This window comes from Python bivittatus, unplaced genomic scaffold (genome assembly GCF_059951505.1).
Source record: "Python bivittatus isolate LINGU-HERP-01145 unplaced genomic scaffold, Pbiv_v1 ctg000410_np1212, whole genome shotgun sequence".
Lineage (NCBI taxonomy): Eukaryota > Metazoa > Chordata > Lepidosauria > Squamata > Pythonidae > Python > Python bivittatus.
The window spans coordinates 1808547-1833792 of record NW_028277067.1 but is presented as its reverse complement, the minus strand read 5'-3'; the positions used below and the strand labels follow the sequence as shown (position 1 = coordinate 1833792).

The 25246-nt window shown below is 40.4% G+C and overlaps 1 protein-coding gene across 2 annotated transcripts in view; it reads right to left on the bottom strand.

The window, feature by feature from the left end:
• Nucleotides 1-4297: 4297 nt before the first annotated feature.
• Nucleotides 4298-25246, bottom strand: part of ITGA2B (integrin subunit alpha 2b) — a 42579-nt gene continuing 21630 nt past the window's right edge. The window contains exons 13-30 of one of the 2 annotated variants that reach the window (XM_007423454.3): nt 24694-24876; nt 24204-24249; nt 22637-22729; nt 21295-21350; nt 19934-20085; nt 18010-18135; nt 16946-17013; nt 13651-13798; nt 12908-12991; nt 12267-12346; nt 11749-11829; nt 11508-11613; nt 11222-11374; nt 9712-9825; nt 7642-7755; nt 6647-6748; nt 5580-5702; nt 4298-4950 (exon numbers count right to left, since the gene is read on the bottom strand). In XM_007423454.3, the coding sequence (XP_007423516.4) occupies nt 4858-4950; nt 5580-5702; nt 6647-6748; nt 7642-7755; nt 9712-9825; nt 11222-11374; nt 11508-11613; nt 11749-11829; nt 12267-12346; nt 12908-12991; nt 13651-13798; nt 16946-17013; nt 18010-18135; nt 19934-20085; nt 21295-21350; nt 22637-22729; nt 24204-24249; nt 24694-24876 (1922 nt within the window). In that variant the 3' untranslated portion in view covers nt 4298-4857. The remainder of the gene's footprint in view (nt 4951-5579; nt 5703-6646; nt 6749-7641; nt 7756-9711; nt 9826-11221; nt 11375-11507; nt 11614-11748; nt 11830-12266; nt 12347-12907; nt 12992-13650; nt 13799-16945; nt 17014-18009; nt 18136-19933; nt 20086-21294; nt 21351-22636; nt 22730-24203; nt 24250-24693; nt 24877-25246) is intronic. The other variant, XM_025163556.2, reaches the window with a different exon arrangement.

Genomic DNA, 25246 nt, shown 5'->3' with positions numbered 1-25246 from the left:
GCAGCCCCTCCTGTCCAGCGAGGAGATTGGGGGAGCTCGAACGGCTCCACCTACTGGGCGAACGAGCACCGCGACCGCCTCGCTCTTGCCGCCGCCGCCTTCTCCGGCGCTCCGCCCTTGCCTTACCTCACCTAGAAACTGTGATCAGTACCGACCTAGGGTCCTGAAACACGTAAGGAGGCGCATCTCCTATCAGCAGCGCTCCGAAAATGTGTCTCTGAGCATGTGCAAAACATGGCTGCCGCTCAGATCAAGTCTTGCTCTCAATAATGGGAAGCGAATGGGAAGAAGAAAGCCACAGAAGCGAACAAGCATCCTACTGAAACAATGAGCAATGAGCAATCCTTTGCTCATGTAGAACAAATCTGGAATAGACTATAATGCTTCCTGATTCTGGAGTCCTTCACAAGCAGTTGCATCCAAAATGCCAGTCTGATGTGGTCTGCACCTGGCTCTTTTGGGCCTTGCTGTGTGGTTATGTGGAGAGGCAGTCGCTGGTTGGTTCCAGATGCTCCTAGGGAGGGCACAAGCTTGGTCAAGGCGTGGCTGGTTCCTCACTTGAGCCTGCCTTGGAACATCTCCCACAGCCTTGTCCAGAAAGGGGACAAGGAGTTGGATCCTAGCTGCAGTCAACATGTACTTGCAGGAGGGGGAGATGCCAAGTCAGCAACCCAAAAGAGGGCCTGCCTTGGATCCAACCTCTGTAGACAACTACTGCCCTATATCTTTGGGAGGAAGGTGGTAGAGAAAGTAGTGGGGCATTATGGATTATTTGAACCTCTGGCAGTCAGGATTCAGGCTGGGTGCTGGCTGGAAATCATGTTGGTTGTTCTCTGATGACTTGTGGTGGGGCCGTGTCAGCCCAACTAAGGAGACCAGACCAAGAAATCACCTCTACAAGAAGGCTAAAACTACTTTTATTGAGACTGGCTATAACAACAGAATCTTGCAAGACTGATTGTGTTATACCTCCTCCTCCCCGCTTATAATTCAGTGAATTAGGAAAGTATCTTCTGAGTTACTTCCGAATGTTATCTGGATATTCTGGACTTTAAAAATGTTTTACCTCTTGGCAACGGAGCTTGCATATCTCCATCAAGGGCATCTTTTTTACTCTCTACAGGCTGAAATGGAGTATGTTCACTCCTGTCCTGCTTTACCTCTCAGCAGCCTTCAGTACTGGCAACCACAGTATCCTTCTGGGCCACCTGCAAGGGTTGGCAGGAGGGGGGGCACTTTTATAATAGTTCCGCTTCTTTGTTAGGAAATGGGTCTGAGTGTAATTCAAGGTGCTGGCCATAACTCATAACTACCACCAAGCTAACTCATAACTACCACCTACCTACGGCTTGGGACCTGGGCATCTTCAAGACCCCACCCCCATCCTTGCCTGCCAGTCCAGATGAGCAAAGAATGCCTGCTCAAGTTCACCACCTATCAGGATGGATGATGGGGGCGGGGCATAAAGGTGGGATCCTCTGGGGAGGCTCTCCTCCCACTCCTGAGACTGGTCAAGAGTTGACTTTTCTGGAAGGCCATTGGAGATGGATTGATCTGAATGGATTTGATGCCAGAAATAGGGTGAAGTTATTTGTCATTATTTACTTCTTTTTGTTGTTGTTCTAAGCACCCCCTCATTCAAGTGAATTATTGTGTAGGAAGAGTAGGCAGTTCCCCTTCATAGCCATTTTTTCTTTTTTTTTCCTATTTTTTCCAGTATCCTTTTTTCTTTCTTTTCTATTTTTCTTTCTTTTTTTTTCTTATCATGCACTTTTAGCTCTCTTTGATTTTTCTTTTTCTTTTTTCTTCCTTACTATTAGTTTGTATTAGTTTTTATCTTTGTTTTTAAAATTTCCAATACAATTATATAAAAATTATGTATTTGTAATGTTTATAAACTGCCCTGTTGTGAGACTGGGCAGTTTAGAACAAAGAAAAAAATAAAACATTAATTTTTAAAATGAAGTCCCTGACCAGACAAGCATACTATCAGGATGGAGGGCTAGGGAATTAATTTATTAGTGCAAATATGTTTTGCACTAATCTGGACTCTTTTTTAAAAAAGCAGCAAGCATGTGAAGAGGTGATTAGAAACAAGACCACCTTGGCTAGAGAGGATAATTTAACCTTCCTGAGTAAGAAGAATAGCTTTAGAAAGGATGGTCTTTGGGACTGTGGGAAAAAAGGGTTAAACTACATCATCTTGATCTTTGTCCTAAGCCAGTCATCTTCCTGCAGCTTTTTGCTACTGTGTTCTCCTTAAGGTCCTAGATTTAATGAAAAACTTAATACAATGGGCTGGACCCAGACTTAATCATATTTATGGCAAACCTATTGAAACCATCTTACTGATTTCAGCAGGTTTCTCTAGATCAGTGTTTTTCAAACTTGGCAACTTTAAGATGCGTGGACTTCAGCTCCCAGAATTCCCCAGCCAGCTCCCTGATTCCCAAAATGCTCTTTAGTGCTTTCAGGATACCTTGGTGTGAGGAGAGTTCCTGAATGCAGAAAACTGAGGTGGGGGGAGCACTTCCCACCCTTGAATTCAACTACTTATTGTACACAAATCAATATCCCAGCAGGCATGTTTTTAAATAAAAAGCTTTTCTGAATGAGCAGAGTGCTTTCTCTGCCTATCATCCCCAACTATGGATGGATGTGTTTCTGTACCACCACAACCAAAAGTCTCTTGGCAATAGAGTTGCTTTTGCTCCCACAGCATTCCAAAGTCTGTTTCCCCTTGCAAACATGTATCAGGAACCTGGGCAAAGACCACTTACGGAGGGAAAAAAAGTGGGAAGGAGTTATCAGTGGTCTATCTTGCTGCTCTTTTTCAGGCACTTCTCCCAAAGCTACTTTTCCTTTAAAAACTGTTAATTGCTAAAGCCGTGTCCATGTATTTCTGTGCAGTGAGTTGAAGGCTCTTAAGGGAGAAACTGGAAAATTTTGTTAGAATGTTAAAATCCTTCCCTGTTTAGACCAAATCCAGGGATTCTTCACACTATCCATCTTCAAGTTCAGCTTCAGTTGGCTTTAGACGGCAACAGTACCCATTCTCCCTGTCCCCCTCCTTCCCATTTCAAGGATGCTGGCCTCTTGAATATTAACAAACTCCAGCGAACACATGGCTTGCCTCTTACATGCGCTGAATGACAAGAAATGTGTTCTCAAGAATCCCTCAGAAAAGAAGGGGGAGCAAGAGAGAGGAAGAGGAAGAGGTCAGTGCTAATTTGCATATACTGTAGTTTTCCCTTCAAAAGAAATGTTCCAATTTTAATTAACTAATTGGAACAAGTAAGAAAGCAAGCTTTAGTCACAAATTAATAGCTCCCAACTGCTGCGCATAGACAGAAGGCAACAAATCAAAAGTTTTGAAGGAGTCTCCACATGGTGGTGTAGTTTCTCCCCCCCCCCTTTCCTAATGCTAAATCTGATTAATTTCCATACCACTCTATCATGGTTTTCTTATCAGATAATCAGAACTGACCATCTTTCTCTGATAAGACGACTTTTATAAGTTGGCTTTCACAATCCTGGTGGAGCCTGAATTTATATGTTTGAAGCATTTTGGCTGTTGTGTTACAATACTAAGAGAAGCCTTAAACAAAAACAAAAAAATCTAAATTGAAGCTTTTGTTGATTGAACAGCAAAATATTTCACACATCAGTGGAACATGTTTCATGCCTTATGTAGCCAGTTGTTGAGTTCAGCAGTCCCAGGGAGACCAAGATGCCTGAGGGAACAGAATCAGCAGACTTCTCTCGTCTACATCCCCAGCTTTGGAACAGACCCAAAATGATTCTAATCTCTATTGGACAAGACATTGCTGGGGTGATGTTGTAATCCCAGGAGTTGTTACTGAGCATCAACACCACAGTGAACTTTACTTCCCCATGGACCACAAAGAGTCAAAGAAGCCAATATCATTAGTGTAAAAAGTATTGTTTACTATTTTTAAAAATATTGGGAAGAAATTGTCATAACTGGGAACAGACTGATGGTCAGTTCGGAATGGTTAATCATTTCTCAGATCAGCCCACAAACTGCCTCCGAGAGTGTTTATATCTTAATTATTAAGGGATATCTTCTATACTGCAGTCTGGAACAGAGTTATATAATAAAGGGAAATGATATAAAAAGGAATGATGTATATAAAAATATTATTTTAAAAAAATAAAAATTTTCTTAGCTGTAAGAATTTTGAAGGAAACAGATAATTTTCATATGTATTTAATACATTAGGCAGTTTTTTTATTTCCCTTCCACCTTTCATAAGCAAAACTTGTACTTTTTACGTAAGTTGTAGATGATTCTTTACTGGATTTTTTATAACATTATTTTCCATCATCTGTTTTTCATTTTTATAAATGGGTGTGTCTTTGAGTCTGTGATTGGTGATCCACTTGGGTGGAGTTATAAGAAGGTTTTGCAGCCAGGACCTGATTTTTGAAATTGGCAGGCTGATGAAAATATGAATTGCACATCCAGGAAGTGAGTAAAATTATGTTCTCTACAACGTGTACAAACAGCCACTGCCTGTCACTGGCATCTGAACACTACCTACTGGAGAACATGAGCAGGAGATCCAATTGCACTTCTGTGCAGCCTGTGGTCTTCTCACAGATGTCTGATTTCTGCTGTTTGAAATGCACTCTGGACTAGATAAATCTTGTTTTTATGTGTCCTGAATTGTGGGTAAAGAAGGTGGTGACAGCTATAATTAAACAACAACAACAGGCAGGTGGTACAGGGAGTCAGGGTATCTTGCTAGCTGATGTCCTTTCCATACCATCAAGGGATGGATCCATTCAAGAACAAGATTAGACGTGGGAGGAGTTTAGGAAGAATAGGATACCCTATTGCCCCTCTTCAGCTGACTGAACCCCAGGATCATGAGTTAGCTGCTCCTCATCCTCAGTGGGTGGTCGTTTTCTCTTGAAAAAGCCCGTCTACAGAAGAAAAGGCGGGGGGGGGGATAAATAGGGTGAATAAGTCTCTCTTCATGCAAGAGGAACATTCTTATAGGTGAATGCTTCTGACATGGCTAAAATATGCCACACAAACCTATACATCTATTTAGATATTAACTGAAGAGCCTGGAGGCAAAACTAAGCACCTTCCAACTGCTAACTCTCTAAACAATCTCATAGCTGCCAACAATTCATTTTAAGAAACTGAATGAGAATCATGTCTTCAATCATCTGCCCAAACCCATCATGGCAGTTTCTATTCCAAAGCTAGGTTGGAATTGGCAATCAGAGGGGATAGTCCCAAGTTAAGTTGTTTGTGACTTTGCCACCACCCTTAACTTTACTCGGATACTATTTTTTAAAACTTCTAAAATGCATTGTTTTTATTTTCTGTTCTTTACAAATAAGCTAATGCAACCAGCAGACATCAGGGAGTTCATCAGCTATGTTCTCTGGATTACATGATGCATCCTTGGCCACCCTGCCTCAGAAAAGCAGGCCCTGGCTCTATCTCCAGGACATCTGCATGGATAAAGAGGAACATACTCTTGGGTTTTTGCATCCCATGCTTCATATTTAGGCTTCCCTGGCCCAGGGGTTTCATGTACCTTCCAAAGAACAATAATGAAGACTGCAAGAAGGAAAAGCCCCACCAACACAGCTGTTATGATCCACCATATAGGGATATCTCTCTCGGCATCAGGGTTCACCCATTCCACCAGTGTTTTAGCCTGTGAGCAGCAGGACAGAGATGGGAGAAAGAAAGCCAGATGAATTAACAGTATTTTAGTCCAAAGTAACTGAGTGTTTTTTACAGCCAAGAACAAATAGTAAAATAGTGATTGTCATCACCCCCAACAGTCAGTCTGTCACACTTGCAGGGCTGCTAATGGATGGAACTGCTGTTATGTTCTGGAGGGAAAGATTTTGCTAAATAGTTATTAGTGACTCTAATAACAATCATATCCTGGTTTAATAAAATGAAATGTGAATGATTTTTTTGTCTCTACAAACAATCTATTTGCTTCCCCTTTGCAGGGCCAGGTAGTCTCCAACAAGATGACTGAAGCTTCAGAATAAAGGTGTTTCTAATATAGGAAATCCTATCAAATCCTGAAGTTTTAGAAAACATATTTGCCCAATTCAGATTAAATGGGAAACAATGGCTAATTAGAGCCTTTCTTGTTCAATATCATTAAGAGAAGGACAAAGGGCTGCAGATGTGGGATAAAGGCCCATTGATAATCTCAAATCATACAGTCATACATAGGAGCACAACATTATCTAATTCTTCAGGGGTCAGCAACTTTCAAGGGCTATCCAGGAATGAATGAGGTAATGCATTCTAGATTTCTAAAATGGAAACAAACTCTTGGGGGAAATATTCTGTTAGCTTTCAGTCCATCTCTTACCCCCATGCTAGCACTTTCAGCATTTGAGTTACAGTCTCTGGATTACTGAAGGGAAAAAAAAGAAAGAAAGAAAAGGCTTGAACCAGGCAAGTTGATACTTAGCACTGCGTTATGAAATTAATAAATGCTATGATTCAAGAAATCCTTTGATTTGATTTTCAAAGCCAAAATTCAAAGCCTGTTGAACAAATGCTGATATTGATGGAAAACTTCACATTTGCCAGTAGTGCTGATAATCCTGAAAAACTGAGTTCTGGACTCACCAGGGCAGTCCCAGCGGGTACAACCTCTGGCTGAATGTTGTAAGGCATACTTGTAGTGGTGAACCAGGCCTGGGACTGGATAAGAAGCTGCTCTGGAAGCTGCTGTGGAAGAAGGAAGTAGCATGGGAGCCTCATTAATATGTGGAGCGGGAAGAGGCAGAAAGGGACTAAACATTTGTTGGCTCTGCCTCCTGCATCATCTACTGGCTTGCCACCTGCTCTAAGATCCAACACAGAAGTTACAGTAGTCTAATGTGGTATAAATGGCTCTGTTCACTGAAGTTTAATCTCAAAACTATCCTATAAGGTAGGTTAGGCTGCCAGACAATGACTGACTCAAGATCAGAGACTGAATATCTTGATTGACTGGGGAGTTCTGCTTAGTTCTTTCCAGTCCTACTTCATCCCTTTAACCACTGTGCTATATTGCCCTTACAGCTCTCTATGTTCATCCACCAGTACATCTTGCCCTATGATTTTTATTCTTCCAGCTCCACAACCTTCATTGTCCAAAGGGCTTCTATTTCTTCATGCAACTCCATCCTTTCTCACTTGCTACCTTATACGCTTGGATCTGCTTGCCGTTTTTTATTTCCTTCAAATCCCTCCTCAGAGTGTATTTTTTCCTTAAAGTCTTAGGCACAACTCTCTAGTTCCCATGGCCTACTAACTGGTGAGAGTAGAACTCAAACCACCACATTGTTTCTCAATTTACCCTGCTGCCCCTTCTTTTTCTGTGGATCCTGTGCTGAATTTTCCACTGTCAGTTCCGTGAGACAAGTATCTGTCGTCTTGGATGCCACAACATTTCAGCATCCTGATGACATATTGAGTAGACTGTGTTTATAATTTCAGTGCAACATACCAGTAGTCCCTTGGGAAACTAATTGGATACCTCCCCTTTTTTAGTCAGGCTTTGATTTAACAGAGCAGACCCTTCCGGGTGGGTATAAAAGGGATGACTATACCTATTAAACTGTAAGCTCCTTTCTTACCTCCTGGAAACTTGGCAGCCACAGCACTGAATGAATGGTCACCATAGCTCCATGGCCCCTCTCCAGTGTCCCCCCTTGGCAATGAATGATAGCACACGACTGGTTACCACAATTCTGAAGGTAGAAAGGATTAAATGTTTTAAAATCAACTGAAATTGTTTGAAAATATGATCAAACACAGGATATATATCAAATCCAGGATATAGTTTTATATTCCAAATGTACCATCTAGGCTAAGAGCTATGGAGTGTGACAGAAATCTGGCTAAGCCAGCATGCCTCTGCCAGCGGAAGTTTATCACCATGCCTGACTCCCATAATTTTGCAAAGAATCCAAACACGCTCATCTGGTCTTATAACTTTCCCTTCCATTCCTACTGCTTTTTCCATCTTTTTCCTTTCACGCACAAAAAAAGTCCCTTACAATGACTTTTGGTCCACAGTAATAGAAAGCATAAACTGGAAGTACCCTTATTTATATTTTGTCATTGCAGGAGTGTAAGTGGCCTACCAGTGAAGTGGGACAGCAGCCATCTCTAACTAGGGCTGAATAGAACCATTTAGCAAGTGAAAGGGAGGAGAAGCTGCAAAGAAGTCTCTCATGCTCCCCCAGTCCCCTGGGGCCCTTCCCTTCCCTTCCCTTCCCTTCCCTTCCCTTCCCTTCCCTTCCCTTCCCTTCCCTTCCCTTCCCTTCCCTTCCCATTTTGCTGCACTGTCTGAAGAGGAAGTGTGGCAATGGTGAGAAAGAGGAAGGAAGGAAGGAAGGAAGGAAGGAAGGAAGGAAGGAAGGAAGGAAGGAAGGAAGGAAGGAAGGAAGGAAGGAAGGAAGGAAGGAAGGAAGGAAGGAAGGAAGGAAAAGAGGAGAAGCCACTGAAGCTGAGCTGAGCTGAGCTGAGCTGAGCTGAGCCAAGGCAAGCAACAGCCATTCCAGAGAGGAACAGCTGACAAGTGAGTGCCGGCTGAGGGACAGCAACTAGCAGGTGCAGTAACACCAATAACCACAGTAATGCCACTGGTGCTGTAATTGGTTCCTGCAACCCTGCATCACAGTGGTGGAAAATAAAAAGCAAAGGCGTCTGCAGGACAAGTTAAAAGGAACAAGATGGTGGCTGAGACCATGTGATTGAAGTCCCTTCCCTTTCTGACAAGCATCATGCAGCTCTATTCCACTCATTGTACTTGGTCACGAATGAACAAAAATCAAAGATCCCTTCACACATTCTCTATTCATACAAGTCAGTAGTGAGGAAAGATCAGGTGTAACGGAGAGAAAACAATGCATTAAAATGCTTCAAGGCCCTTTCACAGGCCATGTGAGCATGTAACTGCAAACTTGCAATCCAAATCTTTTCTGAATGGCACAACAGCTGGAGAAGAAGATTCTAAATCAGGAAAACTGGTACATGGGAGACTCCACAAACTAGACCGTAAATCTTTACTGGAGGATAGGAGAGAAAAAGAAGATTGTTGCAGATGATGCATCTACTCTAGTTTCACATGGATACAGAACAGAACAGGGGAGAAGGGGTCATGGTGAGAAATAATTGCACTGGTAAATTGAGCACTCCCACTGGCAGCAGAATTGTGGCTGAAAGTGTAGCATGCAGTAATGTTTTGGATTTCAGCGGTAGCAATTTCTTTCTTAGGGAAAATTACAGGCAGGCGAGACAGATGTGGATTAGAAATGGGATAGCTTTTCATCACAGAACCTGCCAACTGGTGGGACATTCCTCTGTAAGACCACCAAGGAGAGCTGGAAACTTCTGAGTCTTGAAGTCCTGACTTTTTAAGAACAAACAAGTTCCTAACCTAATGTTTCTGTTGAAACAGTATGTAATTACGCTAAATCTTTATGAAACTTTAATGTACAGAATACTTGTGTCATTTATTTTCAGAATAACACTGGAAGATAGGTAACTCCCAGGTGTGCAGATTGGGCCAGTGAGTACTGGCTTAATCTCACTTATGAAGAGCAAAGAAATGGGACTCAGATCCAGTGTCAATTGCTTTGGATTACCCTATGAAATTTAAACAACAAAGACATCTCAAGGTATTTTCCCCAAAGACTCACCACCACAATAGGTTCCTTGAATGTTGAAAGGCTGACATCACGCCTCTCACGCCGACGCCATGAGGGGATTGTCAGGTTGTAACTAGGAGCAACTGTGGGCTCCTGGACTTTTAGCTATGATGAAAAAGAGACACTAAGTTATGGTTTCCTTCTCCCCTCTTGCTTCCTTACTGCCTGTCTGCTTTTATGATGAAGAAAATAGTAAGAACATGCTCAATGGACAGATACGTAATAATCTGTTCATTATTAAGAAGTCCTTTGTTGCACAGTGCTTTTCCACATTTGTTTTTGGTTCTGATACTCTCAAATTAGCACAGCAACAAGAGAATTAGGAAAACAAGAGGGAATATTGATGGATTTGAAAATGTATTATAGTAAATAGCTAGCTAGGTAACTATGGTTTCCTTAATAATGGTTTGTTCAATATGCTGTACACGCAATATGCTAAACCACAAGTATATTGTATACCTGTATACATGGTTAGGAAAATACAGTGACTGGGTTCACACAACATGCTCAACCAAAATCCAACATGCCACATTATGCTTAGTTCAGTGTATGAACTAGTAAAAAGTGACACCATAAAGGATAATTTTGATACAAATTTCAGTCAGCTATTTCAGACAATCAGAAGTCCTGCATGGGGAAGCAAATCATGGATAAGCTTATACTTCCTGAGTAGCAGTAGCAATAATAAATCAAGCTTGACAAACTTAAGAATATCAATACAGGGTAAAATTCAGAGCTATAAGGGGAAGGCCAAGGCTATAGTAGATAAATACGTACAAACAAAATCACACATGCTTAATTTCTCTAGTAAAAGGTGGAGAATCTACACCATGGTTCTCTGGATGCTGTTGAAGTCGTTGAAAATTGAAAACTGGCTACTTCATAATGGCTGCATTCACAACATGCTTAATCTGATTACTGAATTAGCCCATCTTTTGAGGTTGCACAATAAATTATAAGCAAACCATAAGCTGAATTAATACAATACATTAAGCCACCCCCCCCCAAAAAAAAAATCTAGCCAAGGTTATCACAAATCAAGCTAAGGATATTTTATGATCATCACAGCCACTGGGTTTTCCTTTTTCTTCATTCTCTGACCCAAGTTCTGGTTATATACATGTATGCAGTCACCTGGGGCTCTTGAAGCCAAAGTCTTTAGACTGTCAAGGGAAGAGCCATTTGTAGGCTCTGAATTTTGGTACTTTCTCCAGAACTTCCCAATTTCTTCCAACTACGTTGTGGCATAAAAAATTCCTGGTAGAAACCAGGTTAGGCCAAATCCTACTAAATTTAACACATTCTAACTGTGCACCACTCTACCCTTAGTGGCCTCTTGATGACAGATGTCTTTCTGTTACCAGCTTCTTGAATCCTTAACCTGAATGTGCCATGGATTAATTCAGTCCCAAAACCTTCTACATGCAAATGAGATGCTCTAGCATTGTGTAATAGGTCTTTCTCTTTCCTCTTCCTCCTCCAGATACAGTATGAGTCCTACCTTTAGAGGGTTGGTCTCATTAATGGGTGAACAGTTGATGTTGCCTTCTGTGCTCACTCTTGTGATGTAAAGCAAGAAGCCTTTCCAGAAGTGGTTGGGGAAATACACAACCAGGTTAGCTCCAGATATTGTGCTAGGGCCTGCATTCTGCAACTGGAGAGATGCGGGGCGGGGGGGAGGGTGTGGACATGGAGAAAGAGAAAGAAAAGAGATCAATAATGGGGAAAAGTATCAACACTGGGTTAGGACTCCCATATTTCCAGTTCTGCTTATTGTTTCTTGGTACCCGATAGATGTGCTCTACTTTTGGTCCATAGTCATCAGCTTCATTGCTCTTGTTCTTAAAGTCCTCAAGGGCCCATGAGAGTACAATCGCAGCTGGTACAGAGATTCTGGGAACAGAGAGCACAAAATACAAGAATTAAAGTGCATCCCTCTTATCCGCCCAGTGGAGGAAAAAAATAATCTGCACTCACAGAAAAATAACATTCCAATGAAAGAGGCTGAGCAAAATGGCTTATACTCACCCAAACAGCTCCACCTGTGCATCAACCTTGAGTGGCACCTGCAGCCGTTCTATATTGCTGTTGGGGTTTAGGCTATTCTTACTGGAGAAGAAATTTGAAGTTATGATGATGTCAGAATGGGGCTCACCTTTGAGGCAGCCCCAAGATTTCTTCACAGTACTAGGGACACTCAAGTCAACTTGAATAAGGGATGGAAAAGTGTTGTGATAGGAAAGCTAATTACAGAAAAGGGTGGGGGGGGGGTAGGTAGGTGGGGGAACAGTTGGCAACATAGAAGGACTGAAGATGTAGAGCAGTTTCTCTGCCTTTTGGTTGGGGGGTGATGAAGGATGCTGGTACAGTAGCATTCCCCAATCTAGCACCTCCAAATCTGCCAGGACTACAACTTCCATGGAAATGTGTTGGATCGTAATGGCTTGGAATTCTGGAAATTGTAGTCTCAGTTCATCTGGGAGGCTCCAGACTGGAAGAGAAATTGGTTTCAGAAACTAGCCAAGTGGGACACGGCTGAGTGTTACCTCTTGAGTTGCAGCACAAAGGCAATGCTACTATTGGCATCTTCTAGCTGGCTGATACTTAGTTCCACATCCAGCTTGATCTGTAAGTAATAAGGGGCAAGAAGAAAAGTGAGAACAGCCACATTAAGATCAGGGAGCAGAGGAGAAGAAAGACAGGCAGGATAAGACAGCACTTTGTACCAGCCTAGGATGTTGTTTGGCATCAATGGCTTGCTTTGTGCTACAACTTCTCAGTAACTCACCCGAGTTCCAGTAGGTGCCAGACCATGGATTTATTTGTGGTATAATATGAATCAGAGAAGGCAGGTCACAATCAATTGTTCTGTTTACTAAAATATGTACGAATTAGTAACTGCCTTTTTGTAAGTGTCAATTAAAAGGTATTGATAATGATTCTATTCTGTTTATATGAAAATAATAAAAGTGCCATGCATTGGTGGAAAAAGCACTGGTTTTGTTTATATCCTATTCAGTTTTATTTGCCTTTAGCAAAAGGTTAACTTGGCAAATAAAGTTTGCTGTAGCATAATTTTGTGTATTACATGGAGTAAAGAATTTCCATTCCTTTCTAGATTTTGTTACTTTTTCAGACTTCAGAGCAAACTTGAAAAATGAGCCCTTTTTAGAAATTAATCTCATACCTCTGTGTGGGATTTCATTGGGTTGCCCACTTCACAGGCCACCAATCGGGTTTCATTTTCCTTGCGAAAATTACAGATCATTTTCTGCAGGCAAAAGAGAGATGGAAAGAATATGTTCTTGTATACAGGTAGTCCCTGGGTTAAGAATGCCCAGGTTACAGACGACCCATAGTTAAGAACAGAGCCTATTGTAGCAAAATTTGAGTTCAATGCACAATGGTTCAAATTCAATGCACAATGGTTCGAGTTCATTACATAATACTACTTATACAGTATTATACAATAATACTATTTTGGCAACATACAAATTCAACTTAAGGACAGACCTTGGGAATGGAACTTGTCCTTAAACTGGGGACTACCTGTATATAATTTCACCCATATCCAGATGCAACAGCATGATCAGTTTTAGTAAATCTGAGCTTCCAGCCAACTGAGGGTTGCCCTGTACTCACAGGAAGCAAGAAAATGTAAATATTTTTAGGAAATAACGTTTAAAAACATACGAATGGAATAAACAAAGATGAAAACATCTGTTTTTCTTGGCTCCACTCCATAAGGGGCAAGAGAGACTATAAGGCTGCACTTTTGTCAGTGTTTAGCCACAGTGATAACCTCTTATCCACGGTGGGCAACTTGGCTTTCCAGATGTTCCTGAACTACAATTCATAGCAACTTCAGCCAAGATGCTCAGTGGTGACTGATGCTGGCAGCTACAATTCAACAACCATACCTGACCTCACCTGTGCACCACTGTTAGCTCTTTGGAAGTAAGCCCCAAATGGCAGCTCCACCACTAACTCAGTTTCATAGGCTCCTTCTCCAGCATTTGTTGCTGTAGCCTGGATGAGAACCACATTTTCAGCCCCAATAAGCAGGGAAGCTTCATTCCTGAGACATAACCACATAGAAAGGAAAGAGAACTAAACACTATAATAATAATAATAATAATAATAATAATAATAATAATAATAATAATAATACAATAAATCAGTAAACAAACTTTGGTTCTTTTGCATCAGGAATTAGAAAGGATGCCATGTGGGTAATACTGCAGTTGGCAAGGCAAAATTGTTGGTTGAGGTTTGAGTGTGCAGCAAGACCAATTGGAGGACTGGGCAGAAGATGGAACATTTTGGTTGGATTAGGAAAGACACGTTTCTCCTTCCCACTCATTGATATCCAACTGCCTTTCTTTCTTCATTTAAGAAAATGAATGGCATATGACCTCTTGAACTGTGTGAAGGAAGAGGAAGATGCAAAATCCAGCAAATCTTTTCCCATAAGTCTACTTTGTATTAAAGACCTGAGTGTCTCGACCAAATTGTTAAGAGTTACATGGAAACTGGTGAACATATACAGATTTCTGCAGAAATGTTTCATTTCTAAATCCAGCTTCAGTCATGAGAACATATTTTTCTTGCAAATGTCTTAACACTTACCGTTAATTGAAATTATTAGTTTTAATATTTTTCCTCATAGTAATCTGATTATTTTGTGATTTATTAAATTTAGTTTAAGCTAGCCAGTTCCCTTTTTATATTCTATATTTTTATTACTCTAGTTTCTTTTGTTTTTTAGACTTCATTTATATGTTATTGTATTGACATAGTCTTCACCTTAATTGTAAACTTGTTTTGATTGTTTTTGGTTCTATGTTTTTAATCATGTTTTACAACTAAGATTGTTCTTACTGGATTGATTGCAAATGTTGCTATATAATGTTTTTGTGCTGGTCTATAACTGCAATAAAACAATCAGTTGGTCTATCAATTATCTATTTATTTATCTAATCTAAGACCTATATTACTGCTGTGTGTTTTAATCAAACTGTAAGTCAAGCCTCCATTATAGAAACATAGAGAAGTCAGCAGCGAAGTCATTTCTAGCTTTTAAACAGAAATCAACAAACTAAACCTCAAAGCAGACAATATGTTACTTTTTCTGGTATGAAATCAATCTTAATAAAGTCTCTGATAATTACCAGGAGTAATCAATATCATTTACCCTATTTGTTTACTTTCATTTAAAAGCTAGAAATGTGATCTTGTTGCTAATTATTATAAATCTGTACAGTGAATGAACTGACTTACAGTTTGAGTATAAAACATACAGTGGTAATATACAGTAGGTCTAATAAATCAGTCAGTACAACTTTTAACACATGCCCTTTGCGTTATGTTCTAGTCTGGAAATGTTTCATTGCAGCATGCAGCAACTGATGGAAGGCATTCCACAGACACTATGGATTAATATTTTTATGGGACACCACAGAAGAATGTGATCAGAGATTAAAACTGGTACTGGAAAAAGCCAGGCCCTCAAATGTTAATTTGAAAACAAAAACAAATGTTTTAAAGTTCAAGAAATATAGTATTTGGGAGAAACACGAATGAAAGAAGGCATTAAACCAAACCAGACTAAAGTAATGGCAATTGTAGTTATGTCAAAACCAACATGTCAGAAGGAGGTTTACAAAATCACAGGAAGGTAAATTACATCCCAGCTTGGCTATCCATGCCAGAAATCTGAAGGCACAACTTTGCAAAGAAACCATATGGCATTGGATTTCAGCCTATGACAGAGTCTTAATAATAATAAAAATATTATTACATTAATTACATGTATTAATTTATTTTGGTGCCTTCAAGTCAGTCTTGATTTGTGGTGACTTGACAAGTCCATGCAGTTTTCTTGGCAATATTTTTCAGAATTGGTTTGCCATTGTATTCTTTCTAGGGCTGAGAGACAGTGACTGGCCCAGAGTCACCCATCTGGCTTTGTACCAAAGGCAGGATCAGAACTCATGGTCTCCTGGTTTCTAGCCCAGTGCGTTTAACTACTACACCAAACTAGTTCTCATTAATTATATTACAAATACTAAGTATAGCATTTATTTTGCAATGTTTTGGTCCTTCTAAAAGAAGCAAAGTATCCACAGATTTTTTCAAGGACAACTTTGGCGCTATTTTATTCCAAGAACATGATAGGCCATGCCTGCCTTTGCACATGCATCAGTTGCATTGACCTTCACTGAACAAATTTCTGGTGTTGCAAGAAATTTGAGGGCACCTTAACTCATATGTTATGGTCATGTTCTTCCTTATACTCCTTTTGGAGTAATGTTATACAATATGTTGACAGAATTATTGGGAAAACTTTGGTTTTTATGATCTCTCCTTTTTCCGGAGAGATTATGGCAGCCAGAATTCACCTTCTGACCATCAGCTCCGCCGCGATGCCAGCCCCGCTCCTTCAGGGACATCTAGTTCATCATAAATCCTCACCAGAAGTCCTGAAAACTCTGTTTTTTAAAGATACTCACATTGTACTAAATTATATACCAACTACTTGGAATTTAACATGTTCTGAGTTTTTTGTGCTCTAGGAATAGCAGAAAGAATAATCCTTATGAGACGGAAAAATACTGTAACTCCAGATATAATGGACTGGATTTCAGAGGTGTGTGTTTTAGTAATTTTTGAGAAAATTATATACTGTATTTTGTCAATCAGAAAATGTCACATTACCTCTCCCTTTGGAAAAAATTATTGGACAGGCTTGATGAACATTGAAAGCTTAGTGTTTTCTCTTAAAGACTTATACAATCAGGTGAACTTCGAATATATTTGTAATTACAGATTTCTTGTCTCTATGTTTTCTTTTGTTGTTTTCTTTTTCGTTGCTTGTGGCGAATTGTTCATTTTATGATATATATATTTATTTGAAAATGGATTAATAAAATTATTTTTTAAGAAATCCTGATAAAAATGAGTGATGATGAAGACTTTGTCCTTTTTATAAACTATAGGTCATCTCCTCTGCAGTATGGGTAGTCCCCAGCCAAACTTTTGTTCAGAAGAAATATGGTTACATGTTTTCCTATAGTAGATCCATGGAAGTCCTGCAAGGAATCTTTGGTATTGAGCAAAAGACACACAGAAAGATAACAAACATTACACATAAGCATGTGTAATATCCTTTCCTCTCACCCCTCAGCAACTGCAGCCAACACCAGACTAAGCTATTGGCGCTTACGTGTGAGCAGAGAGTTTGAGGTCCGGAATGCAGATGTTGTCTTCTCCACAGTCAATAAGGATGCGGGTCTGTGGGTGAGAGGAAACCTAAACAGCTATCATTGAATGAATAGCAAATACAGTTTGGAGGTGAACATGGACAGCTACATAGTAGGAAACCAAGGAATATACAAGAAAATCCCCTCAATTTAGAGACATGAAAATACCAGGTATGAAGTAGAAAACTCAGAGCATGTAGAACCTTTCACTAAGTCCAGTTAACTATCTGCATACCACTGCAATTGCCCATTCTTAAATAAGATAATTTCACGGTAAATAAGTAGATGAAAACAGACAAAAACTACATCTATTTTGGTTTAATCTACTTATAAACTGAATTAACATTAAACTTATGTTTACAGTTGATATGATTTCTATTCAATTATTTCCCCCATTCTTTCACATAAAAAATATCATTTGGTGGCAACTTTTGGAGGGCTCTGGAAGTTGCATTTAAAGCCTCCAGTGCCCTCAGTCTGCATACCTCTTACGTAAAAAACACATTTCTTTTCTACTTGGCATGCCTAATCTTTGATCAAACAGCTGGGCTCCTGGTTCAGAGAGGACTGCTCCAATCTCTCTATAAACAGGAGGTAGCTAAATAATTCAAAATTCATTTTAGTAATAACAACAACAAAAGTCTCATGGCACCTTAAGACTAAGCAGTTTATCATTGACTATGATCTGTGATTTCAACAGATGTGTGGGATTTAGTTCTGAGAGAGGAGTATTATATCTACTCAGAGCTGTTCTTGGGCAAGCATAGGGTATTTTTTACTGCAAAAGTTTGTCATTCCAAAAGCCACCTCTTTGGAAACACTTATTTTAGAGACATTTTAGAACATATACCCTATGTTCAACAAGTACTCAGACAAGCAAACCAACAAACAAGTAAACCACACATCAAAATAACAGTCGCAATATAAAACATTAAAACAAACAAACAAACACACACACACCAAACTCATGAGCAGAATTTAGTGGTTCTAGGCACTTGCTCTGAGCTGAAGAGGAGGGAAATCTTACCTGTTCCTGGACCATCAATTGACCAGACAGCACAGGTCGCAGCATTCCAACAGCGGAGGAGGATGCCAAACTGAAGTTGAGGCTCACAACAATGGGACTCAGTTTGTCTTTGATATCAGCTTGATCCTGGGAAGGGGGGGGGTGAGTAAAAAGCAGTTTGCAGATCTCATTGGGAAGTTTTTTCCAATTGGGTGTCGTCCAGGTGTGCAGGACTGACAGCTTTGGAGGACATCCATTTGGAAAATGTGTGCTCAGGTTATATCTTTCTGGAAGGTCTGTAACGCTAACACAGAGGTGGGGAAATGTTGACCCTCTAGCTGTTTGAGAAGCCACAGGTTCCCCTCTCTGCAAAGAGCAATTTCTAGATACAAAAAAGAGGTATGTAGTATTTGTCAAAACTAAAAGGCACAAAAGTCCTGCTAAAACAAAAAGGTGGTAACTTTAATATCCATAACACTGCTTCCCGTGTCTAAAATTCTATGAGCAAGGAAATACCCTTCCAGTCTCAAATTTCCTCATACACTCAACATCATCATGGGATGACTAACCTCTGCATTATAGCAGGCAAACATAGCCACAATGAAATTATTTCTGATTTATGCACTGAAAGACATGCAGGAGCCCCACCAGAAGCAAAGATACCAACCGTATTTCCTAGAAAAAAAGAATTAGTAGCTGTCCAGCTTTTACTGTACTATGACTCTCAGAATCCCTCACCATTAGCCATGCTCGCTGGCTGTGGCTACTAGGATTTGTAGTTCATCCACATCTGGAGATTGCACAACTTCATTTTGTGCATCAGTTATGCCGCTTCCTGGATCAGGAGGCCCTCCACAGGGTCACATGCCCTGGTCACCTCCCAGTTGGATTACTGCAATGCACTCTACATGGGCCTACCCTTGAAGAGTATCCGGAAGCTACAGCTGGAACAAAATGCAGAGGTGCAGAGTTTTGAATGCCCCCAGGTGGACACATATAACACCTCTGTTACGCAAGCTGCACTGATTGCAGGTTTGCTTCCAGGTCCAATTCAAGGTGTTGGTTATTACCTTTAAAGCCCTTCATGGCACAGGACCAGGTTATCTGAGGAGCCGTCTCGCCCCTGTTATATCAGCCCACCCCACTTGGTCCAGCAGAGGTGGGATGTTGTGGACCCCACCAATCAAGGAATTTCAGCTGGTGGGGTCTAGGAAGAGGACCTTTTCTGTCATGGCCCCTGCCTTGTGGAACAACTTACCACCCGATGTGTGGTGCACCCCCACTCTCATGGCCTTCAGGAAGAGTGTGAAATCTTGGCTATCCCAGATGGCTTGGGGGCCTGATGGGGGCTTGCATTGTTGGAATTGGCTGGTGGGGTAATTGATTCTGCGCCCCCCCCCCCCGTCATCTTGAATTATATAGTCTTTTTATGTGTATAGTTTTTTTATATAGTATTATTTTTTTTAGGTAATTTAATATGGATATTTATATTTTTACTGTTTTTAATGTTTGATTTTAATTGTGAACCTCCCAGAGCCACCCTCTAGGGGAGATGGGTGGCATATAAATCTAATAAATAAATAAATAAATCTGGAGATTGCTCTCCTCTTCCCAAGATGTTGGGATATTGATATAACAGTAACATAAGGAACCTGATTTCTTGATTTCAAGAAAGAAAAGTACCATAAAAGAGGCCAAAACCTCCAAGACCAGACCTCTCAAAATGAGAGATCAAAGGTTCAAACATATGAAGGTGGGCTGCGGTGGTTCCCAAATTGCAGGAGGGAAAATACACTCAGCATTCTTCCTTATTTCTCTGCAAAACTTCGGCTGCAACATTCAAAGCTGAACATAATTTCCAGAACATACAGCTGAAACATTCCCTACTATTCCAAACATACATACACACAAACACACACACACTTTTGATGCCCGAGTCCCCTACCCGCAAGTAAGCTGTGACATTCTCACAGGTCTGGGGAATTTTTCCTGACAGCTTCAGTTGGAATATCTGGCTTGAATGGTTGGTTTGCTGCAAGAAAACCCGCCGCCCAAATTTCTGCTTCATATAGTCCAGCTGTAGCTCTGCATTCAGTTCTAGCAAACATAAGGAGACAAGCAGAAAGCAACACAATGGATCACTGTGAAGAACAACAGACAAGATCACTGTCTATACCAGTGTTTCTCAACCGTGGCAACTTTAAGATGTGTGGACTTCAACTCCCAGAATTCCCCAGACCACAAGGGAGTTGAAGTCTACACATCTTAAAGTTGCCAAGGTTGAGAAACACTGGTCTGTACATATTGATAACTAGAATACCAAACTCTTGTCTTTGGTTGTAGAAGACAAGACTTTTGGCTCAAGCATGTTCAGTGTTCTTATAGTCCATGCTTATTTTGCTAGTGGCGGCTATGAAAGAATTCAGAAAATTTAGGAATATGTAACTGAAAGAATGTACTCTCTCAAGTATGGAACTGTTTCAGTGATGAATACCACCGTTCTCTAACTTAAGTGTCTTCTAGAAGTGCCACTGGATAGCAATACTGTGCTGGTTAGGATTAAAGGAAGTTAGTCCAGCATTTTGGTGGGGCATCAAGATTAGATATAACTAATATAATAGATCCTTCCCCCATTTACTACAACCACTAATGCTGAAATAGAATTAGTAGTTTTCAGTTCTGAATAAACAAATATGGAAAGCAGCTCTTGGTGGGTGGGTGGGTGGGAAACACAATTTCTTAAGTAGTTTCTTAATTTCAGCTGCTTTCTCAAAGAAATCAGCAGAATTCTTTTCGGACTAGTTAATTTCATTTCTGGCACTGCTGAGTTAAGAAAGGGAGATACATCCTGGTTCTTTCTTTCTGTCTGAAGTGCTAAGCATGCCGATAAATTAATAAATAAGCATACTTTCATATACGTTTTAAAAATTAAATAATAATTCCAGAATTGCTCTGGGCATGGGGACAGAGGAGACTGTGGGCACTATCAAAAAGAAGCCCATGGCAATCAGGCAAAAACTTGTCAATTGTCCCAAGATAACTAGTTTTTAAGTTTCTACAGACATTGCTTGAGGAACTACTGAATCCTACTAATTCTGCCTGATCAGAGACTCTGCAGGATGAGAAAAATTGTGTTGTGGGCGATGCTACCTCTACAATATTGCCTCCAAGTTTCTGAAAAATCTTTCACCTGGGCAGACCCTGAAACCTCAGGATTCATACAGTCTGGATTTTTATCTCATTCCTCTCTTTATCTCCATGACCACAATGGCCTCTGTCCCTCCCTGCCACTGATTCAACACTCACCGATTTCTGATGGAATGTTCTTTCCTGATATCCCTACACACATCTGGATGGTGAAGCTGCATTGATGAAGGAAAAGACAATGAGGGCCATTTCACAGATCAAACTTGGATACTGTATGCAACTGAGCATACCCAACTGGCAATAGGAGGTTGAAGTGTTCTGTACATGTACTCCTGAGAGTGGGAATCTGACCTGAACAATGATTAGTGAAGCAGGTTTTATAAGTATACCAAAAAGGAGATTTGGTTACAGGAAATACATTATAGGAATAGGCAAAGTCTAGCACATAACTAGCAACATCCTACCAAGAGGAGATTCAGAGCGTGTGCTCTGTGAGTATGTGCTTGGGAAGAAAGGCAGAAAAAAATGATCTCAGATGAGCAGTCTTAGACAAAGAATAAGCAAACTAATAAACAAATAAACAGATTAAATCCTTTTCACCTGCACCCCACTGCCCCCTTATGGTCAGTAGGTCTTAAGGTGCTAAAGACTTGATGCTATTGTATTTACACTTTTAACAGATATCTATGACCGGGCAGTGGGGCAGTGCCAAATGGCAAAGATTTCTCAAAGCTCCAGCTAGGTCAATGATGGCAAACCTTTTGGGCTCAGTGTGTCAAAAATTTGGAAAATGCCTAACTTGATTCTGCTGGCATGTCACCCCTCCCCCCAAGAAAACAAAAGAGAAACAATTCTTTACATAGTCATTTATTTTAAAAAAATACAGTCCAGTCATATGTGGTGCTATGTATTATATAAAGAAATATCAAATAATTACAAAAATGAAATACGAATAAAACAAATTCAGTTTCTTTGGTAACTCAAACAGGGAGAATAATTGTTGAGTGTTGGTGAATGCTAGCATGTCACCCAAAACATCGTGGTGTGTCACCTTTGACACGCATGTCATAGGTTTGCCATCACTGAACTAGGTTTTGTTTCATTGTGTTTTTGACTATGTTGACTTATTAGTTAGGGTCCTTATCCTATGTTACTATGCTCCATCACTCCCTTCTTAGAGGATATCTTTTTTTCCTAAAATGAATACATCTAGACCAGCCTTCTCAAAGCTAGTGCCTGTTAGATATGCTGAATTATAACAATCACCTTCCTTAACCATCTTCTCTCAGCTGGCTGGGGATTCTGGGAATTGAGATCCCAATACATCTGGAGAATACCAGTTAGGGAAAGGATACCCCCAAAGAAATTAAATCCTCCCACTCTTGATTTTCCACCAGGAAAGGAAATCCAGTGGTTGTGCTCTGATGTTGAGCAAAGCACACAAAATGGGACCATGGTTAATTATTCATGACAGCAAAGATACCCTTCCCACTAAGCTCACCAGCTGGCCTGTGCTCCTGGACATGTTTTCGTCTCTGAATTGAGCACATCAGGTATGAAAATGTGGGCTTTGAGTACAATCATTGGCTGAGTTCTAAGGAAGACAAACATAACAGAGGCACATATGCAGTTAGGATAAACGGTGACTAAAAGATCCACAGGAATGTCAGAAATCCCAAGGGACTTTTCCCGAATTTCTAGTGATGGACATATGCTGATGGATTGGTGAGATTTCCCTACAATAAAATTTCCTGCCTTTAATTAAGCTAATTCAACAGTACCATGCCCTGGGCCAGCCTTTTCCAATTTCATGTCCTTCTGTAGCATTGCTCTACAGCTCTCACAGTTGAGTGGGGCTGATGGGAGCAATATAGCAATCCATCTGTAAGACATGCATTGAAGAAGGAAGCCCTGGACCCAAGAGCTGCATCACATCACAGACCTTCCTCTCAGTGAACCTACTTTGACTGCAGGTTCTCCTCCCTCTTCCCGTGCTTGGATGTATACCAACTTTTCCCAGTCAAAGGGTTTCCGGGTGAGCTAGGATAAGAACTGCCGGAATTCCCATCATATCTGAAAGCCCCCAGGTTTGGTAATGCCGGCGTATACTTTTGTGAAGTTTGACATTTGGTTATATGCAAAAATATAATCCAGTTTAATAGCTTTGGATGACCTCTATTTCCAATCCTTAGACGTTATGTCACTTTTCACCTACCTAAGTGAAGAGAACAGCTTTTATAAACTTGGATTTAGTCCGAAAAAGAAATGATTCAGTTCTAAAAATGGGCACAAGCTGGAAAAAATTGCTAAGAAGTTTTGATTAACAAGAATAATTTCCAAGACATTCAGGTGGTAGATCACTATTGCTTGGGACTATTTCTGTTTGCTCAATGAGCTTTCTTTCCAGGGTCTCCAAACTTGTCAATGTGCAAGCACAACACTTCTATTTGCAAAGTAAGAACAACAATCACCATAACTCTATCACTTTTGCCTAGGAAACGGACCTATTTATAATTTAAGTTAGGGTTTCCTATTGCAAAACTTCGGATTATTCATACTTACAACAGGCCCATAAAAATCAATAGGATTTAACAAAATCCTATATTTCTACATTTGATTAAACAAAAAAATCAATATTAAATAAGACCTTTTGCCTCTTCAATATTTCCTTGATCTATTTTTCTTCCTTTCACAATTTCATCTTCAATTCACAAGCATTTGTTAAATATAAATAAAAAATTAAAAAGAGCAAGAGATTATTACTCACTTCTCCCTCTCTATCCATAGGAGAAAAGGGGCATGGAATAAAACTTATGCCATAATGAGGAGACTTTGCCATTTTTCAGACATATTCTATCCCCCAACTAAGCCAATTGGTACAAATTCCTTGCAGCCCTTCTAGCACTAGTTTACACAAATGCCCAGTGTGTTTCCTTAAAGAATGGGGCTCTTGAGAGAACATATGACAATTCTTGGTCCAGAAAGATGATGCCACAAATTCCAGAGCAAAAACATTGACAGCTCCATTTCAGACAATGAGACCCAAGGGTTTGGCCACATTCGCTCACCTGTAGATAGCCACCTTGCTGGCCCTGTAAGCACCAACCAGCACATCTGGGTGTGAGGAACAAGATAAAAAGAAGGGAGGCATTAAGGATGCAGCATTCCATCAACCATCATTCTGAGGCCTCAGTGCTACCCATTTCACTGAAGAGAATAATAATCAATCTAAGCTTCTCTTGTACAAAGCAGAGGATTTCACACATATTCATAACTTTGGCTAATTAAAACAAATTTGCAACCTGCCTATGGCCTAAATCAGTATTTCCCTAACATAGTTCTTCAGGTTGGCCTACCTGTTTCATAATTTCTAATCCACAAGCCCAAAGGTCATGCTGGTTTAGAATTATAGAAATCATCATGACATACACTTAAAAGGGCCATGCTAGGGGAAAGCTGGTTGAGATCAAAGCAAAACTCTTGGGGGACTTCAGCATTGCTGTATTTTAGTTCAAACAGATTGGGCTAAGCATACAACATAACAAAACCTTGTATTACCAGGATAGCCATTAGCATCAATGTCAGAAGCTCCACGGATGGCAAAGCCAAAACCAGCAGGCTCAGAAAAAGGACTCTCCAGGATCTGGCTTGGGGATGGACTCAATCCTTCACTGTGCCCACGGTAGATGTAAACATGGCCGCCTCCATCTTGGCCAGCAAAGGGTGCTCCTATGGCTATGTCTGTGGAAGGAAATATAATGGGAAATATTTTCCATGATGGAGAAACACAAGGTAAAGAACCCAAACAGAAAGAAGGAGGAAGAGGAAATTCCCCTCTCCTACACAAGGGTTTTTTCCCACTGCTGAATTAAACTGCTGTCCTTCCATTTTTAGGCAGAAAACTACACTCGCATGAAACTTGCTGCCCCCATAGTCAACCCCTATCCTGCCCCTATTGCCTCTGTTCTGCTTCACTGCAAAATGGTGCTGTCCTTATTATGCATATGTAGCATGTGATAAGCAAAGCAACTAGTGTATTTCTTCCTCTTCAGCATGTCAGCAGTCAGAAAGAAAAGCATCTACCAACCGTGGCATTGCAGCATGGAATAGG